Source organism: Pseudocercospora fijiensis (assembly GCF_000340215.1).
Source record: "Pseudocercospora fijiensis CIRAD86 unplaced genomic scaffold MYCFIscaffold_2, whole genome shotgun sequence".
NCBI lineage: Eukaryota > Fungi > Ascomycota > Dothideomycetes > Mycosphaerellales > Mycosphaerellaceae > Pseudocercospora > Pseudocercospora fijiensis.
In genome coordinates, this window is record NW_006921533.1 from 7,717,198 (window position 1) to 7,736,172 (window position 18,975).

The 18,975-nt window shown below is 46.9% G+C and overlaps 4 protein-coding genes across 4 annotated transcripts; 2 read left to right on the plus strand and 2 right to left on the minus strand.

Moving 5' to 3' along the window:
* Positions 1-537: 537 nt before the first annotated feature.
* MYCFIDRAFT_162548 (uncharacterized protein) lies at positions 538-3,101 on the minus strand. The gene is made up of 5 exons (XM_007925871.1): positions 2,736-3,101; positions 2,595-2,667; positions 2,054-2,542; positions 1,482-2,000; positions 538-1,385 (listed from the first exon to the last, which is right to left on the minus strand). The coding sequence occupies exons 1-4, from the start codon at positions 2,745-2,747 to the stop codon at positions 1,522-1,524; spliced, it is 1,053 nt and encodes a 350-aa protein (XP_007924062.1). The 5' UTR covers positions 2,748-3,101; the 3' UTR covers positions 538-1,385; positions 1,482-1,521.
* MYCFIDRAFT_172648 (uncharacterized protein) lies at positions 2,785-12,481 on the plus strand (the record flags this gene model as incomplete). The annotated part of the gene is made up of 15 exons (XM_007925872.1): positions 2,785-2,814; positions 2,838-2,863; positions 2,893-2,910; positions 2,934-2,969; positions 2,998-3,036; positions 3,070-3,134; positions 3,167-3,173; positions 3,204-3,303; positions 3,338-3,445; positions 3,473-3,680; positions 3,771-3,803; positions 3,828-3,849; positions 3,919-3,981; positions 4,008-4,152; positions 12,470-12,481. 15 exons carry the CDS (start codon positions 2,785-2,787, stop codon positions 12,479-12,481), a joined length of 912 nt encoding a protein of 303 aa, XP_007924063.1.
* A 1,763-nt stretch (positions 12,482-14,244) lies between these two features.
* On the plus strand, positions 14,245-16,499 carry MYCFIDRAFT_172649 (uncharacterized protein; the record flags this gene model as incomplete). Its single annotated transcript, XM_007925873.1, has 13 exons — positions 14,245-14,334; positions 14,373-14,510; positions 14,547-14,878; positions 14,918-14,939; positions 14,967-15,027; positions 15,068-15,086; positions 15,121-15,156; positions 15,221-15,283; positions 15,313-15,866; positions 15,899-15,919; positions 15,964-16,327; positions 16,353-16,456; positions 16,480-16,499. The coding sequence occupies 13 exons, from the start codon at positions 14,245-14,247 to the stop codon at positions 16,497-16,499; spliced, it is 1,824 nt and encodes a 607-aa protein (XP_007924064.1).
* A 696-nt stretch (positions 16,500-17,195) lies between these two features.
* Positions 17,196-17,729, minus strand: MYCFIDRAFT_122414 (uncharacterized protein; the record flags this gene model as incomplete). Its single annotated transcript, XM_007925874.1, has 3 exons — positions 17,196-17,324; positions 17,380-17,481; positions 17,535-17,729. Coding segments are annotated over 3 exons (426 nt in total), but the record flags the coding sequence as incomplete, so codon positions are not given.
* Positions 17,730-18,975: the final 1,246 nt, after the last annotated feature.

Genomic DNA, 18,975 nt, shown 5'->3' on the forward strand with positions numbered 1-18,975 from the left:
GAGATCTGGCCCGAAGTGTAAAGACTTTCGATTAATGAGATTTCTTGACTTCGCGTGAATCCGGACGACCCACCAGATCTCGCTGGGTTTCGTGGGGCTGTGGTGGTGGTGGTGATAAACGTCCTCGATCTCGCCCTCGCAACCTCTTTCGCCCAAATCAAGCCCCGAAGTCGACACGTCGCACACGCGCTACGACTTAACATTTTTGATGCTCCCCTTCCTTCCTTCTTCCAACCTGCCTAACGATGCAGAAGGTGATGTCGGTTCGGTAGTCCAAACTTTTGTCTGGTAGTAGATTGCAGCCAATCAGTTGCCACCCGAAACTAAACTTTCAAGATCGCGCGCTAGTATCGCGAGCATGGACCACTTGCACGGGGCACAAAACAGAAACAGAAACAGCCTACGACGGTACGACGCGTTGACAGTTTCAAGAACGGGGACCGAACCGTTGCTTGCCATGGATCGTTCTTATCAATCTCGTTGATGAAACCAATTTCAGACTTCACGCACAAACAGCCATGCGGCATGGAAGACAATGGTCGGCAGCAAGACGATTGCATTGCTACACTACGCAGAACGCATGAGAGAAGCCATCCCTAAAATCCTGTAGACCAGAAAGCAATCAAGTATTCTCTTCCGTTGCCGCGTCTCGGACATCAAATGGGCCATAAACCCGGCGTGACCGCACCGGCGACAACTTCCACTGCATCAGAGAGCCCCCCGTCCCCTTGTATCCTCATTACCTCCCCGGACGTCCTCTGCACATTCGAAGCCATTACCACCACCACCGCGCGCAGAATAAAACAGAACCGTAGGATAAGCAATTGTTAGAGAAACGCCAAGGAAATCGTGGTGTTGAAAGCCAATCTTTTTGTGTCGTTTTGTCGTTTTCGTCGTCCGAGCCAGACAATAAAGAAAAGTCATCGGTGGCCCAGAGGCCTGCAGGAAAGTCCAGCATGTCCTTGAAAAAGGTCACGCCAAAAGCCCTGCCGAGTGACACTGCCAGAAAGCTGCATGCTGCAAAGTGATGTTGCTTGCCCTTCGTGTTCCGCTTCCCTTAGTAGAGCATGTTCGTTGATTTCGTCAAAGCCATGGTACAGTCTTCCCGAAAGCCGAGTCGAGATTTGTGCCCCATTATTGATGAATAGAAGCATGCGAGAAGTGAAGATCGATCAGACAGCCATGTACTCGTGCACCGATACCGATACTAAGAAAAAGTTCTCCAGCATCCAGCAAGGCCAGATCCAGAGACGAGCAATCGTGTTGAAAATTCAACTACGCAGCTCCCGAGAGTTGAGTTGTGTGCGGCAGCCCCGCCATTCGTACTCGCTCAGTAGTTGTTGTAAGACTGGTCGGCACCACGCTTGTTCGCGGATCGAAGTTGCCTGTCATACGCAAGAAGATATCATTAGCCCAAGTCTTCTAGCCCCTCAAGCGCACAAAGCAAGCACTTCGGATACGCAGAGGGAAAGGCGCCTTACAAGACGAGAGTACGAAGGCAGGTCATGTGTTTGTGCGCACTCACATTCCAGTGCCCTCTTTCGTGTTTGGTGCGACCGCGCGTTGAAGGTTGGAGCCACCAGTACGGCCACCAGGAGCACGACGGCCCGCCTTGTCTTCGGCCTCGTCACCAGTGCCCTGTTGACCCTGTGCCTGAGCGATGGCCTGAGCGTTCTTCTGGTACTTGTACACAGTCCAGTCAAAGACGTAGTCGTACTGGAAGCCCTCACGGACGAAGAGATCACGGAAGATCTTGCGGAGGTAAGAGTAGTCCGGCTTGTCGTCGAAACGCAGGCTGCGGGTGTAGTTGAGGTAGATGGCAAACTCATTCGGGAAGCCTCGGCAGAGAACCTCGGTTGGTGTGGTCATCTTCTTCTCCATGATGCGGTCGTACTTCTGCTTCTTGGTGGCCGCCTTAAGACCCTGCCATGGGAGGGAGCCGCGACAGAAGTACAGCATGACATATCCAAGCGACTCCATGTCGTCACGACGAGATTGCTCTGGGATGGTGTTAGTGAAGGAGGTCTAGGTCGGGACATTGAATTATGCTTACCGACACCCAAGTGTGTGTTGATGGAGGCGTATCGCGCGGTACCAGTCAGGTTCTTGTTCTCTCTGTATGGAATGTGGAAATGAGTCTTGGGGTCGCGGTACTTCTTGGCCAGACCAAAATCGATTACGTTGACCTGGTTGCCGCGCTTGCCAATACCCATGAGGAAGTTGTCGGGCTTGATATCACGGTGGATGAAGCTCTTGGCGTGGATGTACTCGATGCGTGAGATGAGCTGATCCGCCAGCAGCAGCACGGTCTTGAGGGAGAATTTGCGGTTGCAGAAGTTGAAGAGGTCTTCGAGAGAGGGACCCAGGAGGTCGAGAACCATTGCGTTGTAGTCGCATTCTGTGCCGAACCATCTCACGAAAGGGATGCCGACACCGCCGGCGAGGGACTTGTAGACGCGTGCCTCGTACTCCAGTTGAGGGTGCTTGGCCTTCACGGATTCGAGCTTGATGGCGATCTCCTCGCCAGAAATGATGTTGGTGCCTGTGGAGAGCGTTAGGAGAAGTAGGATTGCGCAGACTTCCAACACGCGTACCTAGGTAGATATCACCAAAACTACCGCTGCCGATCTTGCGGCCAATACGGTATTTGTTCCCCACGCGGAGGTCCTATATTCATATCAATATGTGTCCTCGACTCGCCCTCGCGGGTTGTGGTGGGACGAGGCTGTGCATACCATGGTCGTCATGTTGTGCGGTTGACCTCAGCTGGTGAGGATTTTCGAGATGGGTCGGGAGGTGTCGAGGTGGGGCGGTGTGGTGCTCGGTATTTCTACCAGAGCGGCGTCGAGGAGGAGGTCGAGGAGTGGTGGTGGTGGTGGTGGTGGTGGTGAGGGAGGAAGTCTGCGAGGAGTGGTGATGAGCTGGCGAAACAGGCGGTCAAATGACGGCGGGGCAGTTTCTGGTGGTTCGTGCAGAGGAGTGTTGTTGTTTGCTGAGCTGGGGCCTCGACGAGCCACAAACGGCAGCAATCGGGCAGTCGCGGCGTAGTTATTGTGTTGTCAAAGGCAGCAAGGGCCAACAAACAACAAAGAACTCCCACGCAGGCGGACGTGAATTGGGGAAGAAGGGGGAGAGTGCAGAGCAGCGGGTAGTGTTGGTTAATCAGCTCGCTCGTGATGCCGGCAGCAAGCGACGGTGAAGAGTAACGTGCCACGATCACACACCGCACCCGCACCCGCACCCACACACACGGCAGCGGCACTGCTCCTTCCCTCAGATCTGGATGTCACGTACCTGTGGTCGGTATCAAGCTAAGCTGCAATAGCTGTCGGCCCAGCGAGGGCTACTGAGGCTATTGTACGGTGTGAAAGCGAAGCGCGGACTCGCTCGGGCGGACGATTTAGACTCAGGCTCGGAGGGCGTGTCGGAGGGCGTGTCGGAGGGTGTGTCGGGGGGTGATTGTTTAGTGTAGGCCGCAGATCGCAGGTGGCAGGTGGCCTTCTCTCCCACTGCTGCTTTCGAGAGGCTCCTGGGCGGGGGTGGGCTGGATGCAAACGCAGAAGGAGAGCAGAGCGTGGTATACAAAGAGAAAGCAGACGAAGAGAGACAGGTGGCTTGGCTTGCTTGGCTTGGCTTGCCTCGTTCGTTTCTGGCTGGTGGCCCCGGCTCAGGGCTGCTGTGTGGCGATCGCGCCTAGTAAACCCCTAAATTCTAATCAAATGCAACTGAAATGTCTCTTTAATTTGGCCTTTGGCTGTCCTGAAACCGAGGTCAGCTGCAGGCTCCAATTGCCTCACGCCCTGGTTGCAACTTGTGCGTTTTTGCAGCCAGAACTCCGGACGTAATACGGTGCATTCGTACTCTTCCCCTACTACAACACCTTCGGTTCTAACTCCGTACCCTCGCCCGACATCATAGCCCCGTCAATACAGGCGATGGCGAGGGTTCCACGTCGACTCAATGCCTCATCGGACGATTCATGTGCATTGCATCACGACTCCGCTGAGGCCGCCAGACAGCCACTCTTCCTGCCCAAAGCCCAAGGCATTCAATCTGAGTGCAGGCAAGTCCCCTGTACGACGTCGACCACCAAATCACGCAGCATACACATGCCACTGCTGTCAAATTGGGCGACACAGCTTGCTGCGGGGCGTAACTATTCATAAACCTGCCCTAGTTATATGTAAACCCGCCCTCCGGCAACGGAGGAGCCTAAGGCAAATTAGTTAGTAATACCTTACTAATTCTACCTCCATCTTCTCTACTATAGGATTCTCGCCTTACCTTACTATCGCTAACACCTTATTGCCGCTAACACCTTATATTATCGCCGCTATATCGAGCCCTTCTACGTAGTTATAGGCTAATACTGCCGCCGCCGCCGCCGCCGCCGCCGCCGCCGCCGCCGCCGCTACTACTAATAAAGAATATACTAATACCTCGCTCTTTAATAATAAGAAGCGCTAGTTAAGGGACCTACGCTAAGGTTTCGCTCGGCTACTATAAGAAGGCGATAAAGGAGGTTTAAAGCTATAGGTAGAGTTACTATATAGTAGCCGTAGCCTAATATCGATAGAATACCTTTATAGTATAGATCGGCGGTATTTAGATAATATTATTATAGATTAGAGGTCTAATACGGCGTAGTAGATAAGGGATAATTATATCTACCTTACGATATATAAAATAGAGGCTAGATACGACAGACTCGACCCCTAGTTATATAAAGAGCTAGATAAGGAGTTTATAGTATCTAAGGACCTAGTACTACCGTTTCTCGATAAGATAATAGTATAGTACGCTACCGGGTATACTACCGTACGCTTTACGCTTCGTATAGTCGGTAAGGCGGCTAGTCCTATATAGGGCGGCGCTAGTGCTAAGAGTGTTATAACTAGTATTAGTAGTAGTAGTAGTAGTAGTAGTAGTAGTATTATAGTTAGCGGTAGCGGGGTTAGTTAGTAAGAACAACTTCCTCCCTTAGAAATCGAGACTGCCTCTTAACCTACGTATATCTTTAGTAATAACGACGAATATAGTAACTAGTCTAAGTTAGAAACAGAAGAATACTAAGTAGGCTCGTTTGCTACTATCGAGAACTCCGAAAACCGTATGTTTAATAGCATTATAGCCGCTAAGGAATACGTAGAAACCTTCGCTTTAGAGAAGGGCTTTAAGACGAAGAAGATAGGCTATAAGCTTAATAAGGACAACGTACTCTAGCGGATAATACGCCGCTGCGCGCGGTATTTAATACCTATAATACGGAAAGCAATAAAAGACAAACGAGAGGCACGGCGGCAGCTTAATCTAATAGTAAAGATACGAGAAGGTTACTCTAAGCTATGCGATTGCCTATAGTCTATAACTCTCGCTACTAAGGATTAGTATAATCCGGACGATAGCTACTAGTCTGTTTTATAGAATAGCTCTAACTATAACTATCTAGTAGTCTATCCGATAGTACTAGCTAACTACCGCTAAAGAGCTCGTACGATAGAGATTATTAAGGCTATATTGCAGTTAAGGTCTATAGGCGTTAGTAATCGATAGATTAAGGCCGCTATTAAGCTCCGTTTTAGTAGTAGAGACTAGTAATCGCCTATTATACCTGCTACTTTACGAGATATCTTAAATACCTAGTAAAAGGCTGTAAAGGGCTACGCCCTAGGTAGAAAGCGCTAGCCTTAGGCATTCGGCCTACGCGACTCTAACCTACTGCTTAGCGCTTAGCGCACCGTACAAAACTATTCGGATTTACGTAGATAGACTTAGCTCTTTATCGAACCTATTAAGTCTTATATCTAGTATCTACGTACGCGTTGCTTACCTGTAATATTAGGTTCGATCTTTAATATAGGAAACGCTAAGGTTTATTAGGAACCCGAGTAAGATAGCTAGGGGAACGCTACCCCTACCGCACTAGAGATAACTAGGGACGAGATTTATCGTGCCTTCGAGAGTCTCTATACTAGACAGTAGACGATAGAAGCCTAGCTATAAGCTACTCGTTCCGCGCTCTAATACGCGGAAGCGTCTCGCTAGCCCGGGCCTCCCGAAGCTAGTTTAGTACGAGACTAGTCTACGAACGAGATCCTAAAGGGACTACTAGAAACTCTCTCGGCTTCCGGCTAAAACGTAACGGCATCCCGCGAGTAGAAACTACTATCGTAGGATAGGAAAGCTAAGTCGTTCCGGGACTACCTACTACGACTAAGAAGTTCGTACCGAGTTCGTTCCGGGCTGAAACTAAAGCTCTCCGAAGATTACTACTAGGATACCGTATACGATACCCTACCGGTAAAGGAACGCGCTAGGATGCGCTACTTCTAGGAAAGAGGAAGCCTTACGAAAGGAAAGGACTCCGAAGCTTTCTTCTAGTAACTCGAGGACGTCTTCGCGGATAGCAACGAAGCTATAAAGGCGCTAGAGCAACTCTAAGCCCTAAGGCACTCCTAGGGACAACCTTAGTACGACTACTAGCTAGAATTCGACGGCCTCCTACTAAGCGTAGGCGGAGACTATTAGATAGACGATACGAAAATCGGTTATTTAAAGAATACCTTCTCGAACGCGGCTAAGACCTATACTACCGCCGTACTAAAGATTAAGGATTACTACCTCTATATAGAGGAGGTCGAGCGGATTATAACGAACCTCGAGTCGATAGATTAGTTTAAATAGGCTACGAAACGCTAGTAAGAAAGGAAGAAAGAAGTAGTAAGTCCTACGGTCGTTATTCCCCCCTATATAGCCCTTGCGGTAAACCCGAAGGTCGACTCTAATAGAGACGTAGTTATAAATCCCGCTTAAACTAACGCTTCCTATAGAAAGAACCGCGGAGCCTAACAATCGACGGCGGGGAAACCTAGGGCTAAATAGGTCGACTCTATAGAAAGAGAGAAGCGTAAGGAGAAAAGACTCTACTTCCGCTATAGAGCGAGCGGATACCGCATTCGAGATTGCCCGTACGCCCTACCGGCTTAGCCTACTAAGATTAGTGTCGCCTCCGTATAACTTATTCTAGAGGATATAGAGGAATAGTCGGACTTAAGCAGTTCCGACTCGAGAAAAGAGTAACTCCTACTCGTAGTTAGGAGTCGGGAGTAGATAGAGTACGGGCAAAGAAATAGGAAGAAGTTAAAAAGGATATAAACGGGAATCTTATATATACTAATATAGTCCTCGAAAATAACGTCGGAACTTCTACTCTTATCGACGAAGGATGCTAGTATTACGCTATAATTAATACGGGCCTAGCTAAAGGCCTCGGACTTAGCTATATTAGCCGTAAGTCCTAAGAAGTAAAAGGAGCGTTAGCGGTAATATAAGACGCGAAAATTATAGGAGTCGTCGCCTTCCGGATAGAAATTAATAGATTCTAATAAATAGTATACGCTTACGTCGTACCGGGATTAGCTTTTCCCCTTATCCTAGGGAACCTATAGAAGGCATATAATAAGGTCCGGACTATACCTAAAAAACGACGGTACTACTACGGGAGGGCTCGGTATTAGATTAAAGAAGGGCGCTATTACCGCGAGGTCGATATAAATAGGAACATCGCTACGATTAACGCTATAAGAAGCCTGCTTACCGCGACAATTGCTAAGGACATTAAAAAGGCCCTAAAGACGAAGGAATACCCGACGATCGAGGAGCTAAAGAAGAAGCTACCCCTAGAAGTTCGCGATATAGCCGCACTGTTTTATTAAAAGGAAGCCGATAAGTTAGCGCCTTATCGCCCTAGTATCGACTATACGATAGAACTCTAGGAGAAACTAGACGGATCCTAGCCTTAACTCCCTTAGAGTCCGCTCTATAGTATATCGAAATAAGAACTCTTAGTTTTACGGAAGTCGCTAGACGAGCTCCTAAAGAAGGGGTTTATAAGACCGGCGAACTCCGAAGCAGCGGCGCCCGTACTATTCGTTAAGAAGCCCGGGGGAGAACTACGGTTCTACTACGACTATAGGGCGCTTAACGCTCTAACGAAGTAAGACAGATACCCCCTCCTACTAATCCCGGATACTATAAGGAACCTAACGGAGGCCCGGTAGTTAACTAAGGTTAACGTAGTCTCGGCCTTTTATAAGATTAGAATAGCGAAAGGATACGAGTATAAGACGGCCTTCCGGACGAGGCTAGGCTCGTTCGAATAGCTAGTATGCCCGTTTAGTCTGTTCGGAGCCCCGGCTATATTTTAACGGTATATTAATACTCTCCTATAGGAGTATCTAGACGACTTCGTGTCGGCGTATATAGACGACGTAGTTATCTACTCGAGCGGGTCGAGAGAAGACTATTTCCGTAAGGTAAGAGCGGTACTTAAGAAGCTTTAGGACGGAGGCCTTTACCTCGATATTAAAAAGAGCGAATTCGCCTAGAAAAAGATTAAGTACCTAGGATTTATCGTCTACGCCGACGGAGGAGGAGTATTAGCCGACCCCGAAAAGGTAGAAGCCGTACGAAAATAGGTAGCACCTAAGACCTAAAAGGAAGTTCGTCGTTTCTTAGGATTTACGAACTACTACCGTATATTCGTACCGAACTATTCTAAGATCTCCGCGCTATTAACTACGCTTACCGGCAAGGGAACCCCGTTCGCCTAGGGAGAAGAATAGGACAAAGCGTTCGAGACGCTAAAGGACAAATTCTGCCGCGCCCCGGTCCTTACCTAGTAGGACCCGTCCCTCTCTACCTTCCTTAAGACGGATTATAGCGGGTTCGCGATTAGGGGCGCCTTTATCTAAGAAAAGGCGGGAATCCGCCGACCGGTAGGCTTCTTTTCGAAGAAACTAAACAAGGCGGAGATTAATTACGATATCTACGATAAGGAAATGCTCGCAGTCGTATCTAGTATTAAGTTTTAGGACTCCGAGCTAAAATTATATAGCCCCTTTACGATTTAGACGGACTATAAGAACCTAGAATACTTTATAGTAAAGCGCTAGCTATCCGAAAGACAGATCCGATAGTAGGAAGAACTAGCGAAGCACTAGTTTACCCTAGTCTACTAGCCGGGAATCGAAGCTATCCTACCGGATACCTTATTAAGGAGGGAATAAGATACGTTAGGCTAAGACGATAAGCTTTCGAGGTTCCGGAGATTCTTAGAGCCGGACCTCTCTCTAAACTAGCCGGAAAACGTCTAGATTTCTAGTACTACTATCTATAGCTTCCTACGTATAACGAAGGCGAGCCTATTATCCCTACTCGCGAACGAAACGGAGCCCGCGTAGCCTTCGCCGGAAAGCGCTAAACTATTCTAGGACCTAGAGATAAACGATATATAGAAGAGCATTATCGAGAAAGATACGGTATACTAGACGGTAGTACGAAAAATCCGTAAGGGAGGCAGAATATTATAACCGGAAATTAAAGTAAAAATTTAGATCGGGGATTGTATAATAGACCCTAAGGGGTTCCTTCGCTACCGTAGTAAGCTCTAGGTTCTAGGAGCCCTAGCGACGACGGAAACCGAATATAAAGATATAGGGGCCGAGGAACTATAGTAGGATATACTACGTACGAAGATTATCTAGTCGATCTACGACTCGCCGCTCTACGGCTACTCCGGCCGGGATTCTACTACTTCTATACTAGGTCGCGACTTTTACTAGCCGCTATAGTCGAAGCAGGTGCGGCAATTCCTATAGAACTGCAACTATTATAGATGTAATAAGGTATAGAGGGAATACAAACACGGCCTCCTAAAACCCCTACCGGTACCCGACCGTTTCTTCTAGGAAATCTCGATAGACTTTATAACTAACCTGCTAGAGTTAGATAGGAACCGGTATCTATAGGTAATTAAAGACCGTCTTAGCAAATAGATCGCCCTTATTAGTACTCCCTCTATAAAAGCAGAGGAATGCGCGGTTTTGTTCCTAAAATACTAGGTTAGGTATTACGGACTTCCTCGTACTATTACTAGCGATAGAGGTACGAATTAGACGAGCACTTTCTAGAGGGAGATATATCGACTACTCGGCGTAAAGCAGAGGTTAAGCTCCGCCTACTATCTACAAACTAACGGAGGTCCTAAGCGCGCAAACTAAGATATATAAGCTTACCTACGGAACTATATTAACTAGATATAGTCCGATTAGAAGTTAGAACTAATAGCTTCCTACGGTAGAACTAGCGTTTAACGGGAGACACTAAGCGGAGTTAGGAATAAGCTCTTTCTTCGCGACTTATAGTTACGAATCTACCTCCCCCGTTACGTTAGAAGAGGACCTAGCTATCGACAAACGGCTAACTACGGCGAAACAGGCGGAGGAGTTCGTAAACAAGATTAAGCAGATCTTAGATCTATGCTAAGTATAGATAGCGGAGGCTATATAGAAACAAGAGGATAGCGCGAACAAGACTAGAACTCTAGCGCCGGTATATTATATCGAAGACAAGGTCTAGCTCGACCTAAGGAATTACTAGACCGGCAGACTAAAGAAGAGCCTCGACTCGAAGTACGCTAAGTATACGGTAGAAGAGGTATTATCGCCTATCTTAGTATAACTCTTAAGAATACCTAGCAATATTTACCTAGTATTCTATACCGACCTTCTAAGACTTGCGAGCCGGGACCCTCTTCCTTAGTAGGTAACCGACGACGAACAGCCGGACCCTATCTTAATCGAGACGTATAAAGAATAGTAGGTCGAAGAGATCCTATACGCCCGAAAAAAGAAGTAGAGCCGAGGGCGAGAAGCACTCGTAAAATAGAGCGGGTACTATAAACCTACGTAGGAACCCCTAGACTATATCGCGGATACCTCCGCGCTAGACGACTTCGAAGCGAAATATAGACAAATCGAGGAGAACGACGGGCCTCTAGGAGATTAGGAAAAGAGAGGAAAACGGAAGAAATAACGCGGTAACCTAGAGTTTTTCCGCGGAGTAACAGGTTTATAGATTCTAAGGACTTTTATTAACTTCTAGAGTTTGGATTTTCTTACTAACTTATTCGACTTAGGTTTACTAGAATACTAGAGAAGAGAAACATAATTTAGAGTTAAGAAGAATTTTATTTAGGTATTTATAAGTAAGTATCGGGTCTCCGCCCGAAATTAGAAGATTACCTTAGGACTACAAAAAAAATAATAATAACACATCCGAAACTACCTAGAGCCTACTAGAAAACCTACGGAAACCTTTACTCCTCTAGCGGACCTATACGATTATTACCGAGACGGAGGGCATTTAGAATACTACTAAAAAAGAGAGGTTAGCGAGAGAAAGTCGGAGGGTAGCGAAGGACTTACGTCTAACTCTATTAAGCTACGACATTAGCGACGGTGTTTGTTACCTCCGAGGCGACAGCGCTAAAACAGACGGTTAGTAAGGGTTTTATCGCGGGAAACGGGGAATCTTACCTAGATAACAACCCCTACGGCTAGAGAGACTTAAGGGCTTTCTATACCTTAAGAACCTTAAGAAGCTCGGAGTGCTTCTTAGCGATATTAGCGCGGGTCGCGCGGGTATAGTTAGCGTAGGCTACGTAGGCTATTTAAGGACTAAATAGTTAGCGAGAGATTTAGTACGGGAATCGCGATAACTTATAGTAGGGCGTAAGCAATTCTCTTACGAGCGCAATTAGCGCAAGCCCTCGAGCTAGCGGGCTTAAGAAAGTTAGCGGACCCTACGACGAATCGGATAGGAACCTTATAGATTAGTCGGCGTAGTCTTCGCCGGAGTTGTAGCAACTAATATAGTAGATTCGACGAGCTATCTAGGATAAGTTAATTTTGCGAAGAGAACCGAGAAGGAAGGGGAGGGACTTGCGGTATTAGTAGTAGTAGTAGTAGTAGAGGTATATATAGAAAAAGAAGAAGAAGAAGAAGAAGAGGGAAATATTAATACTTATAGAAAGCGATATAGAAGTAAAGGTCGCGAAAGTAACGGAAGGCGCGAGTACAAGTAAGGCGCGTTTTAGGAAGGGGTAAATAGGTAAAAGAGCGCAGTTTAGCAGTCGCGAAGAAAGTTATAGCCCTTAAAGCCTAGGATACGGCAACCCCGACCGGAAAGTAGCGGAAACCCCGATCGCAAAGGAGGAAACTACGAGCGCGTTACTCTAGAGAAGCTTAGATAAGTGCAGATCTAACGGATAAAGTAATAGCGATAGAAACTACGGAGGGCTTTCTATCCCTACTAAGGAAGGGGAGGAGGATAGGGGTAATATAAAGGGCTACGCCCTAGGTAGAAAGCGCTAGCCTTAGGCATTCGGCCTACGCGACTCTAACCTACTGCTTAGCGCTTAGCGTACCGTACAAAACTATTCGGATTTACGTAGATAGACTTAGCTCTTTATCGAACCTATTAAGTCTTATATCTAGCATCTACGTACGCGTTACTTACCCGTAACAAAGGCTAAGAAGTTGCGACTCGCTAGCAAGTTAGTAGTCGATAAGACGATTAAGGACCTCCTATAATAGAACTACTTCGTACAGAAGGGCATTAGCACTAGACCAAGCGGTAAGCAACGGCTAGAATAGCTATATTTCTCGTACCCTAAGATAATTAATGTCTATAAGAATTGTCCGGATATTATAGTTATAGATTGTACCTACAAAACTAACGAATATAGTATGCTATTGCTTATAATTGCCTTACTTAATTAGTTTAACTAAACCTTCCCTCTAGTACTAGTTTTTATACCTAGATAGGCGACTAAGCAGTATTTAATTGCTATTTAGTACACGTAGGAGTTGTTAGCAGAACACACCTATAAAGAGCCTCGCCTTATAATCTATAACCGTAATAAGGCACTAATAAAGGCGCTAGCAAGCGACTAGACTTATTTATATATATAGCTCTACCGCTAGCATATTAGACGCGTAGTAGAGGCTAATTCGAAGGCCTTCCTTAGTACTAGACCGCCGGATCTAACTATAAGGCATAGGCTATTAAGTATAGCCGCACAGGACTTTATAGACCTATTTAATAAGGCTATTAACTTACCGTCGGTTAAGTCGTTTATAACTAACTCGAAGGCCCTCGAGAACGGTAAGATTGCCGCTAGTAAAGGCGAGCCTATACGCGACTACTCGGACAATAAAGACTAGCAATCGCTAGCTAGCTATATAGCTAATATATAGTAGGTCTATCGACAGTACTATATTAAATACTAGATTAATAGGACGCGGTATTATAGCAATATAACAACCTCGCTAGTAGAAGGTTGTTACGCTAGTATTAAGGCATAGTTAACGACCTATAAGAACGATATCTATAGCTTTATTAATAGGATAGTGCCCTACTTCTAGTACTAAGTTAACCGCTATAGGCTTATAGTTAGAGCCGAGATTAGTCGACCTACTATACTATTCTTAAGCGATCTATTCTACGCTAAAGTTGTTAGCTATATTAGCACCTTCGCTCTACGTAAAGTAGCCGAGCGAAGGGCTCTCGTACGCGCCGAGCTCGAGAAGCGGAAGTCTAATAGTTATAGGCTATTAGATTATACCTAGTATTATCGAAGGGTCTATAGCTTAAATTATATATACTAGATACTAGCGCTTAAGGAGTCTGTAACCGGCATTCTTACTATTCGTATGTTCGAGAAGTACTAGCGAGTGCTACGGAGCGATTATAATAGTAACGAGACAACTACTTACCGTACCTTAGAGCTACTTAAGCGGATTAATAAGCGGCTTAGTCGTACGACTCGGCGTAAGGCTACTAGACCTAAGCTAATTAAATAGGCCGCTAGACAGGCCGCTAGATAGGCCGCTAGACAGGCCGCTATTAACTAGTAAGAAGCGATAAGACAGGCCGAGCCTAGGAGGCCTATTCTACCGCTACTAGTACTACGAGAACGTTTACGTAAGGGCTATATATATAAAATGGCCTATAGGAGGTGCAAGTACGTTAAAGATAACGTAGACTACTACTCTAGCTATTACAAGTATAGGCAGTACGATAGAAACCCTATATCTACTTATTTACCTACTTAGGAAGGACCTCCGCCCGCTCCGAGGGCTCTACTAGTACCTATAGCGCTAGCAGTAATGCTAGAATACACTAAGATCGTATAGTAGGAGCTATACGTTAATGCGAGGGTCGTAGAACCTTATTTGCTAGGCAGGTAGTATGCCTAGAATAGTTAGGATTAGCTATATTGTCTAGTTCTATATCTATTATTTACTTAGTTCCTCTTTCTTACGTTATAATTCTACTTAGCGCTAACGAGAGCACTAGAGGCCTCTATTGCGATATTCTATAGTGTAGATTACTAGCAATATGGTCTCACCGAGGCCGGAGCCGGCTCTCGGTCCGCGGTCTACGAATAACCAGGGCAGGTTTATGAATAGTCACGCCCAAAATGGCGCTGTAGCCGCGTTTCCCGTAACTACAGTATGCAGCTGCAGCCTATGACTGGAGGCAATTCCTACATGTGTGCTGGCACCGTTGTATGCTGCCTGCCATGTGTCGTGGCCGTTTCGAAATGCTTGGTGGACATGTGCACGCCATGGGGGACGGGCCATGAGCATGAGCATGAGCATGTTGTCATGTCACTAGCTGCCTGCCATCGCGGATCATAGCGTGGTAGCGAATCTGGTGATCGCAGCACCTCACGGCAACTCCTCCGTCACATCACACATCCCGGCCATCGCTCTCCATCTGACAGCACAGACATTGGCGGTGAAAGAGAGCGAGGCACGCGACTTTCTCCCACTTCCGCTTCAAGCTCAAGCAACCACTATTATTTGCATTTCACTGCTACGCTTCATGATTATTCATCTGCTCACAGGACATCTCATCTCCGCCTAACTGCGACATTGGCGTGTCATGTCTCAGTGCCAGCACCTGGACCTTGCTTGCTTCTGTCAAGATTTAAGATCGGCACGCCTGGCTTTGCCCTCCCAAGAACTCGGTAAATCTAGATCAATTTTAAGCACGAATATATGCTCAGGCTCATTTGGCGATTAATACTCGTGCTTATCTGAATGATCGCGTCCAAGGGCATCCGATTCAGGACAGCACGACAGCACGACAGCACGACAGCAAGATGGCAGCTCAAGCGTGTAGGCATCGCGTATAGTGCGTGAACGCCAATCCTAAGAGAAGCTGCCAGTGTCGCTGTTCTATAATAGTAGTGTCTGTTATTAGACTCAGATGGCAGCTCGCTTCGACCTGTCTCCACCACATCCTGTGCGATGATCTGCAAACTTGCATGGGACCTCAGAGCAAACTGCGGCTGAACTGATTTCGCAAGCTTTTACCAACTGACAGACTCACAGACAGAGCCACAGTTCCTCATCAAAATCCAGCCGACACCGTAATCGAAATTGCAGGGCACTGATCGAGGATGCATCAACATGATTCTCCCCTGGGCAAACATTGCGACTCGCCTTCATTCGACACAGTAAAGTCAGCATGCTCTCAGTCATCCCAAGGGAACATATCACCGTATAGTCCAACATCAGCGGCTCCACATCTTCAAAACATATGTGCTGTCTTTATACGAGCAATCAATGAACGCGACTTGTACCCAGAAAGCCCAGCCTGGGCCGAAAATTGTCATCCCAATTTCACAGCCGATCACGACTGTCCTGTGCGGAAGAGGAAGATCATCATGAACCTTAAAGAATGGCTTCGAACAAAAAGGGACATGATTGCAGGCGACTGCCCAGAATTCAGAATCGAGATTCCGGAGCAAAATACCACCATCTACCAAAATGAAAGAGCTGCTGAGGTTTTCTTGGTCGTTAAGAGTTTTGGCCTTATTGAAGGCGTGGTGGCTCAGGATGTCGGAGTGTTTGAATTCAAGTATGGGAGAGGCCGATGGCTGGCCACCAAGTATCGAGGACTGAGAGGACTCAACGATGCACTTTCTGTATATGGCGCACCCGACCACAGCGGTGCATAAGTTTTAGAACCAAACTCTTTCAAGTTACTGCTGGGTATTTCTTGAGTACTAAGACATATCTTGGCTGCATGGCTCATGCAATCAGCCAGGCAAAGAGCAGGACTCGCTCAAGCATTTCATCCTGAACTGGACCTGCGTCAGACGAGATTTTCACCTCCTGCCAGAAAAATTCGAACACGTATCACTCGATATTGGCAATACAGATCAACGGCCAGAAATCCCGCGACCAGCTCCACAATCATCACACATCTACTCACCACACAGCCGACCCTTTCATCGACCACGACAAGTACATCTATCTAGTCATCTACGAATCACAATCCACTCCAGCAGACATCCATCCTCCAATACTCTGACCGCAAACCTCATCAACATCATCAAACAGAATTTTCCTAATGGCTGGAAAAATCTCATCTTCATCGACATGAGCCTTGGCGCCGGATTGGAAGAGCTGTGAAGTTGTATTATGATGATGGAGGGTTTGCTATCATATTCATGCCATGCTGGGTAGAAAGTTGATGTGGTTGGTGAAGGTGCGGGAATTCAATATGGAAGAGGAGGGGCGGGTTGAAGGATATGAGTGTGAGGGAGTGCGGGGAGGTGAGTTGATGGAGGGTACATGTAGGGGTTGAGTAGAAGGACTCGCGGGATTAGATGGGCTGGAGGTGCGCGCTGTGCTTTGGCTGAGGTGAAAAGTTTTGGTGTCTTGTTCTTGTTCGTGTGTCAGATTGTTGGCTTGTGAAAGTCCTGCTCTTCCCACTGCCACTGCCAGCTACATCCACAGTATGAACCAAGTAATGACAATTCAGCAAAAACTTGTCTCATGAACTCTCAATCGCTCCTCCTTCGCAACCGAACTGTCGACTTTCATTTGATGTTTGTCATTTCGATGACGTAGTTCTAGAATAGCGATTGCTTGGTTCTTGGTGTGTGTAACTTCAGCAAGAAGAAGCAGATTGTGATTCCCATTTGAACGCGAACACCAGCATTATTCTCTCATAGTAGGCCTGGGAGTCAAGATGTTCGGCAGGGAAGAGCGCTGCTCGTTTTGCTGACTCGGGTCCCGACGACTGCATACATCTCTTATATGCATCAAGGAATTGCGCATCGCCACGATTTCTTGAGGGAGGCCCACTTTGTTGAAGAAATGCCGTGGTTGTATTCCGTATCTTGTGAAGGGAAAGATTGATGGGAGTGGAAGGGGGTATAAACCGAAGCGAAAGGACGACGGTGGGAACACGGGTGTTCGTCGACACTACTCGCACGACATTACTGTGACTGATACGCCTTATAACTTGGACCATGGCGGGTTTGGAATATGCTCTTCTTTCAACTCTTGGCCTGCGATATCGAAGGGAACACATGGCAGAGTACAGGCGACGAATCGAGCAGGCTTGTCCTTCGATGCATTGGACCAACGATGATATGTGCCTCGCTGCACGATATGGTCCTTTTGAAACTTAGCAATATTATACCGCCACGCACGCACGCCTCCGAGATTGTACTGTACTCAATCCGGGATACAGACGCACTTTCTCGCCACTATCCAATTCATGGTCAGTTTCGCCGACGCAGCAGATGGAGAAATCTATGGATACGGTTCGATGCTACCGAGGTAATGAGCAAAGTACGCAGACCATACCGTCAAGCCTGCACGAACCATCATGCTGACAACGCCAGGCTCCAGATCGACGACGAGCAAATTGGCACCAGGCTGAGGCGGAACAATGTCGCGACGCCGGAAACTCGTTACTCCATCCTCAGCCTGGTATGCCTTGATATCGATGCCATCCTCGAGCACGGCAGGAACAGACCCCACGCTGTAAGACCGTGCCATGCCGCCGAGATCCTCGACAGTATGGAATACTTGGCCGGCGATTCGGCGTACACGCTTCGTCCGTTGGCATCGTGTGTTGCAATGTACCTTTTGCAGGGTTTCAAGGCCTTGGCACCCGATCCAATGCTCTTGATGAATCTCGTTGTACTACTCTGATGACAGCAGTAGTAATGTCTTCGGCGATGTCTCAAGAAGCTCAGCTTACTCGAACGGATCTTTGTCTTCTTCCAGAATATCGGCGCGATGCTTCCAAGACATGCTCCCGGGCAGACGGCCTTTCAGAGAGGCATCCCATCCTAGCAGCAGCGGGGTTGGCCACATATACGCGTCCGAGGCCATTGTACAGCTCTATCCCTACAGACGACTCTCGCACCTGAGATTCGTCGCTTTTGATGCCTACATTTCTGGACAGCAGATTGGTCAAAACAGCATAGGTGTTCAATCCCTGTATGGCCCGGCCAGGGGGTAAGAGTCTGTAACTGAGCAACTCTCCTAGGCACTTTCTGACTCTTGGAAGAAATGGAGCTTGATACCCGAGGATATTTCATATTTGGTGCTCGAGACGGCCATAACCTTATTCCCTATGCCTGTACTACATGTACACGGTTCTCACACGATCCGAGAACAGATTTGTGTGGTGCTCGACCCCGGGCCGTTGTAATTAGGGGTGCTGTTAATAACACCTTGTCAGTCAATAGCAACGTTAGTATTATACTAACAGTTAGCAACATGTTAATAATAATATCTATGCCTGAGGCCTCTATATAGACCTTATCTTATACTAGCTAAGAGTAAGTAAATACCTTAGATACTAGTATAGTGTGTTTCCTACGCCTTTAGAGGCCTATTCCTTTATAGATCTACCTCTTAAGATTAGAAGGAGCTCAATTGCGTGTAATTTAGCGTAGAAGGTACTTCCGTAGGTCTTCCGAGAGGTTATTACTAGGGATACTAAATCGCTTAGGGTAGCCTAGTAACGAGCAATCGTAGGGTTACGATTAGAGGTGTTGCTACTAATATAGTCCAATCTACCTATAAACCGGATAGTTCGATAGCTATTGTCGAGAGAGAATTAGTATCGTTTTTTCTACCTATTTTGCCTATTAGATCCTCCGTTTTTCGTATTTCTAGCAATTCTACGAATCTTAGAATTCCGACTTTTTAAGATGCCTCTAGCAAAGTACCTAGATAACCTCAACTTCTCCTCTATTAAGACCGACTTTATAGGCAAATTTGTACGCTATATCTAGTACGATAGTAGGAA

Coding starts and splice junctions, on each gene's coding strand:
- MYCFIDRAFT_162548 (XM_007925871.1), bottom strand. Junction 2,543..2,594: donor TTTTGGTGATATCTACCTAG/GTACGCGTGTTG, acceptor CGCTCTCCACAG/GCACCAACATCATTTCTGGC. Junction 2,001..2,053: donor CAACACACACTTGGGTGTCG/GTAAGCATAATT, acceptor ACACCATCCCAG/AGCAATCTCGTCGTGACGAC.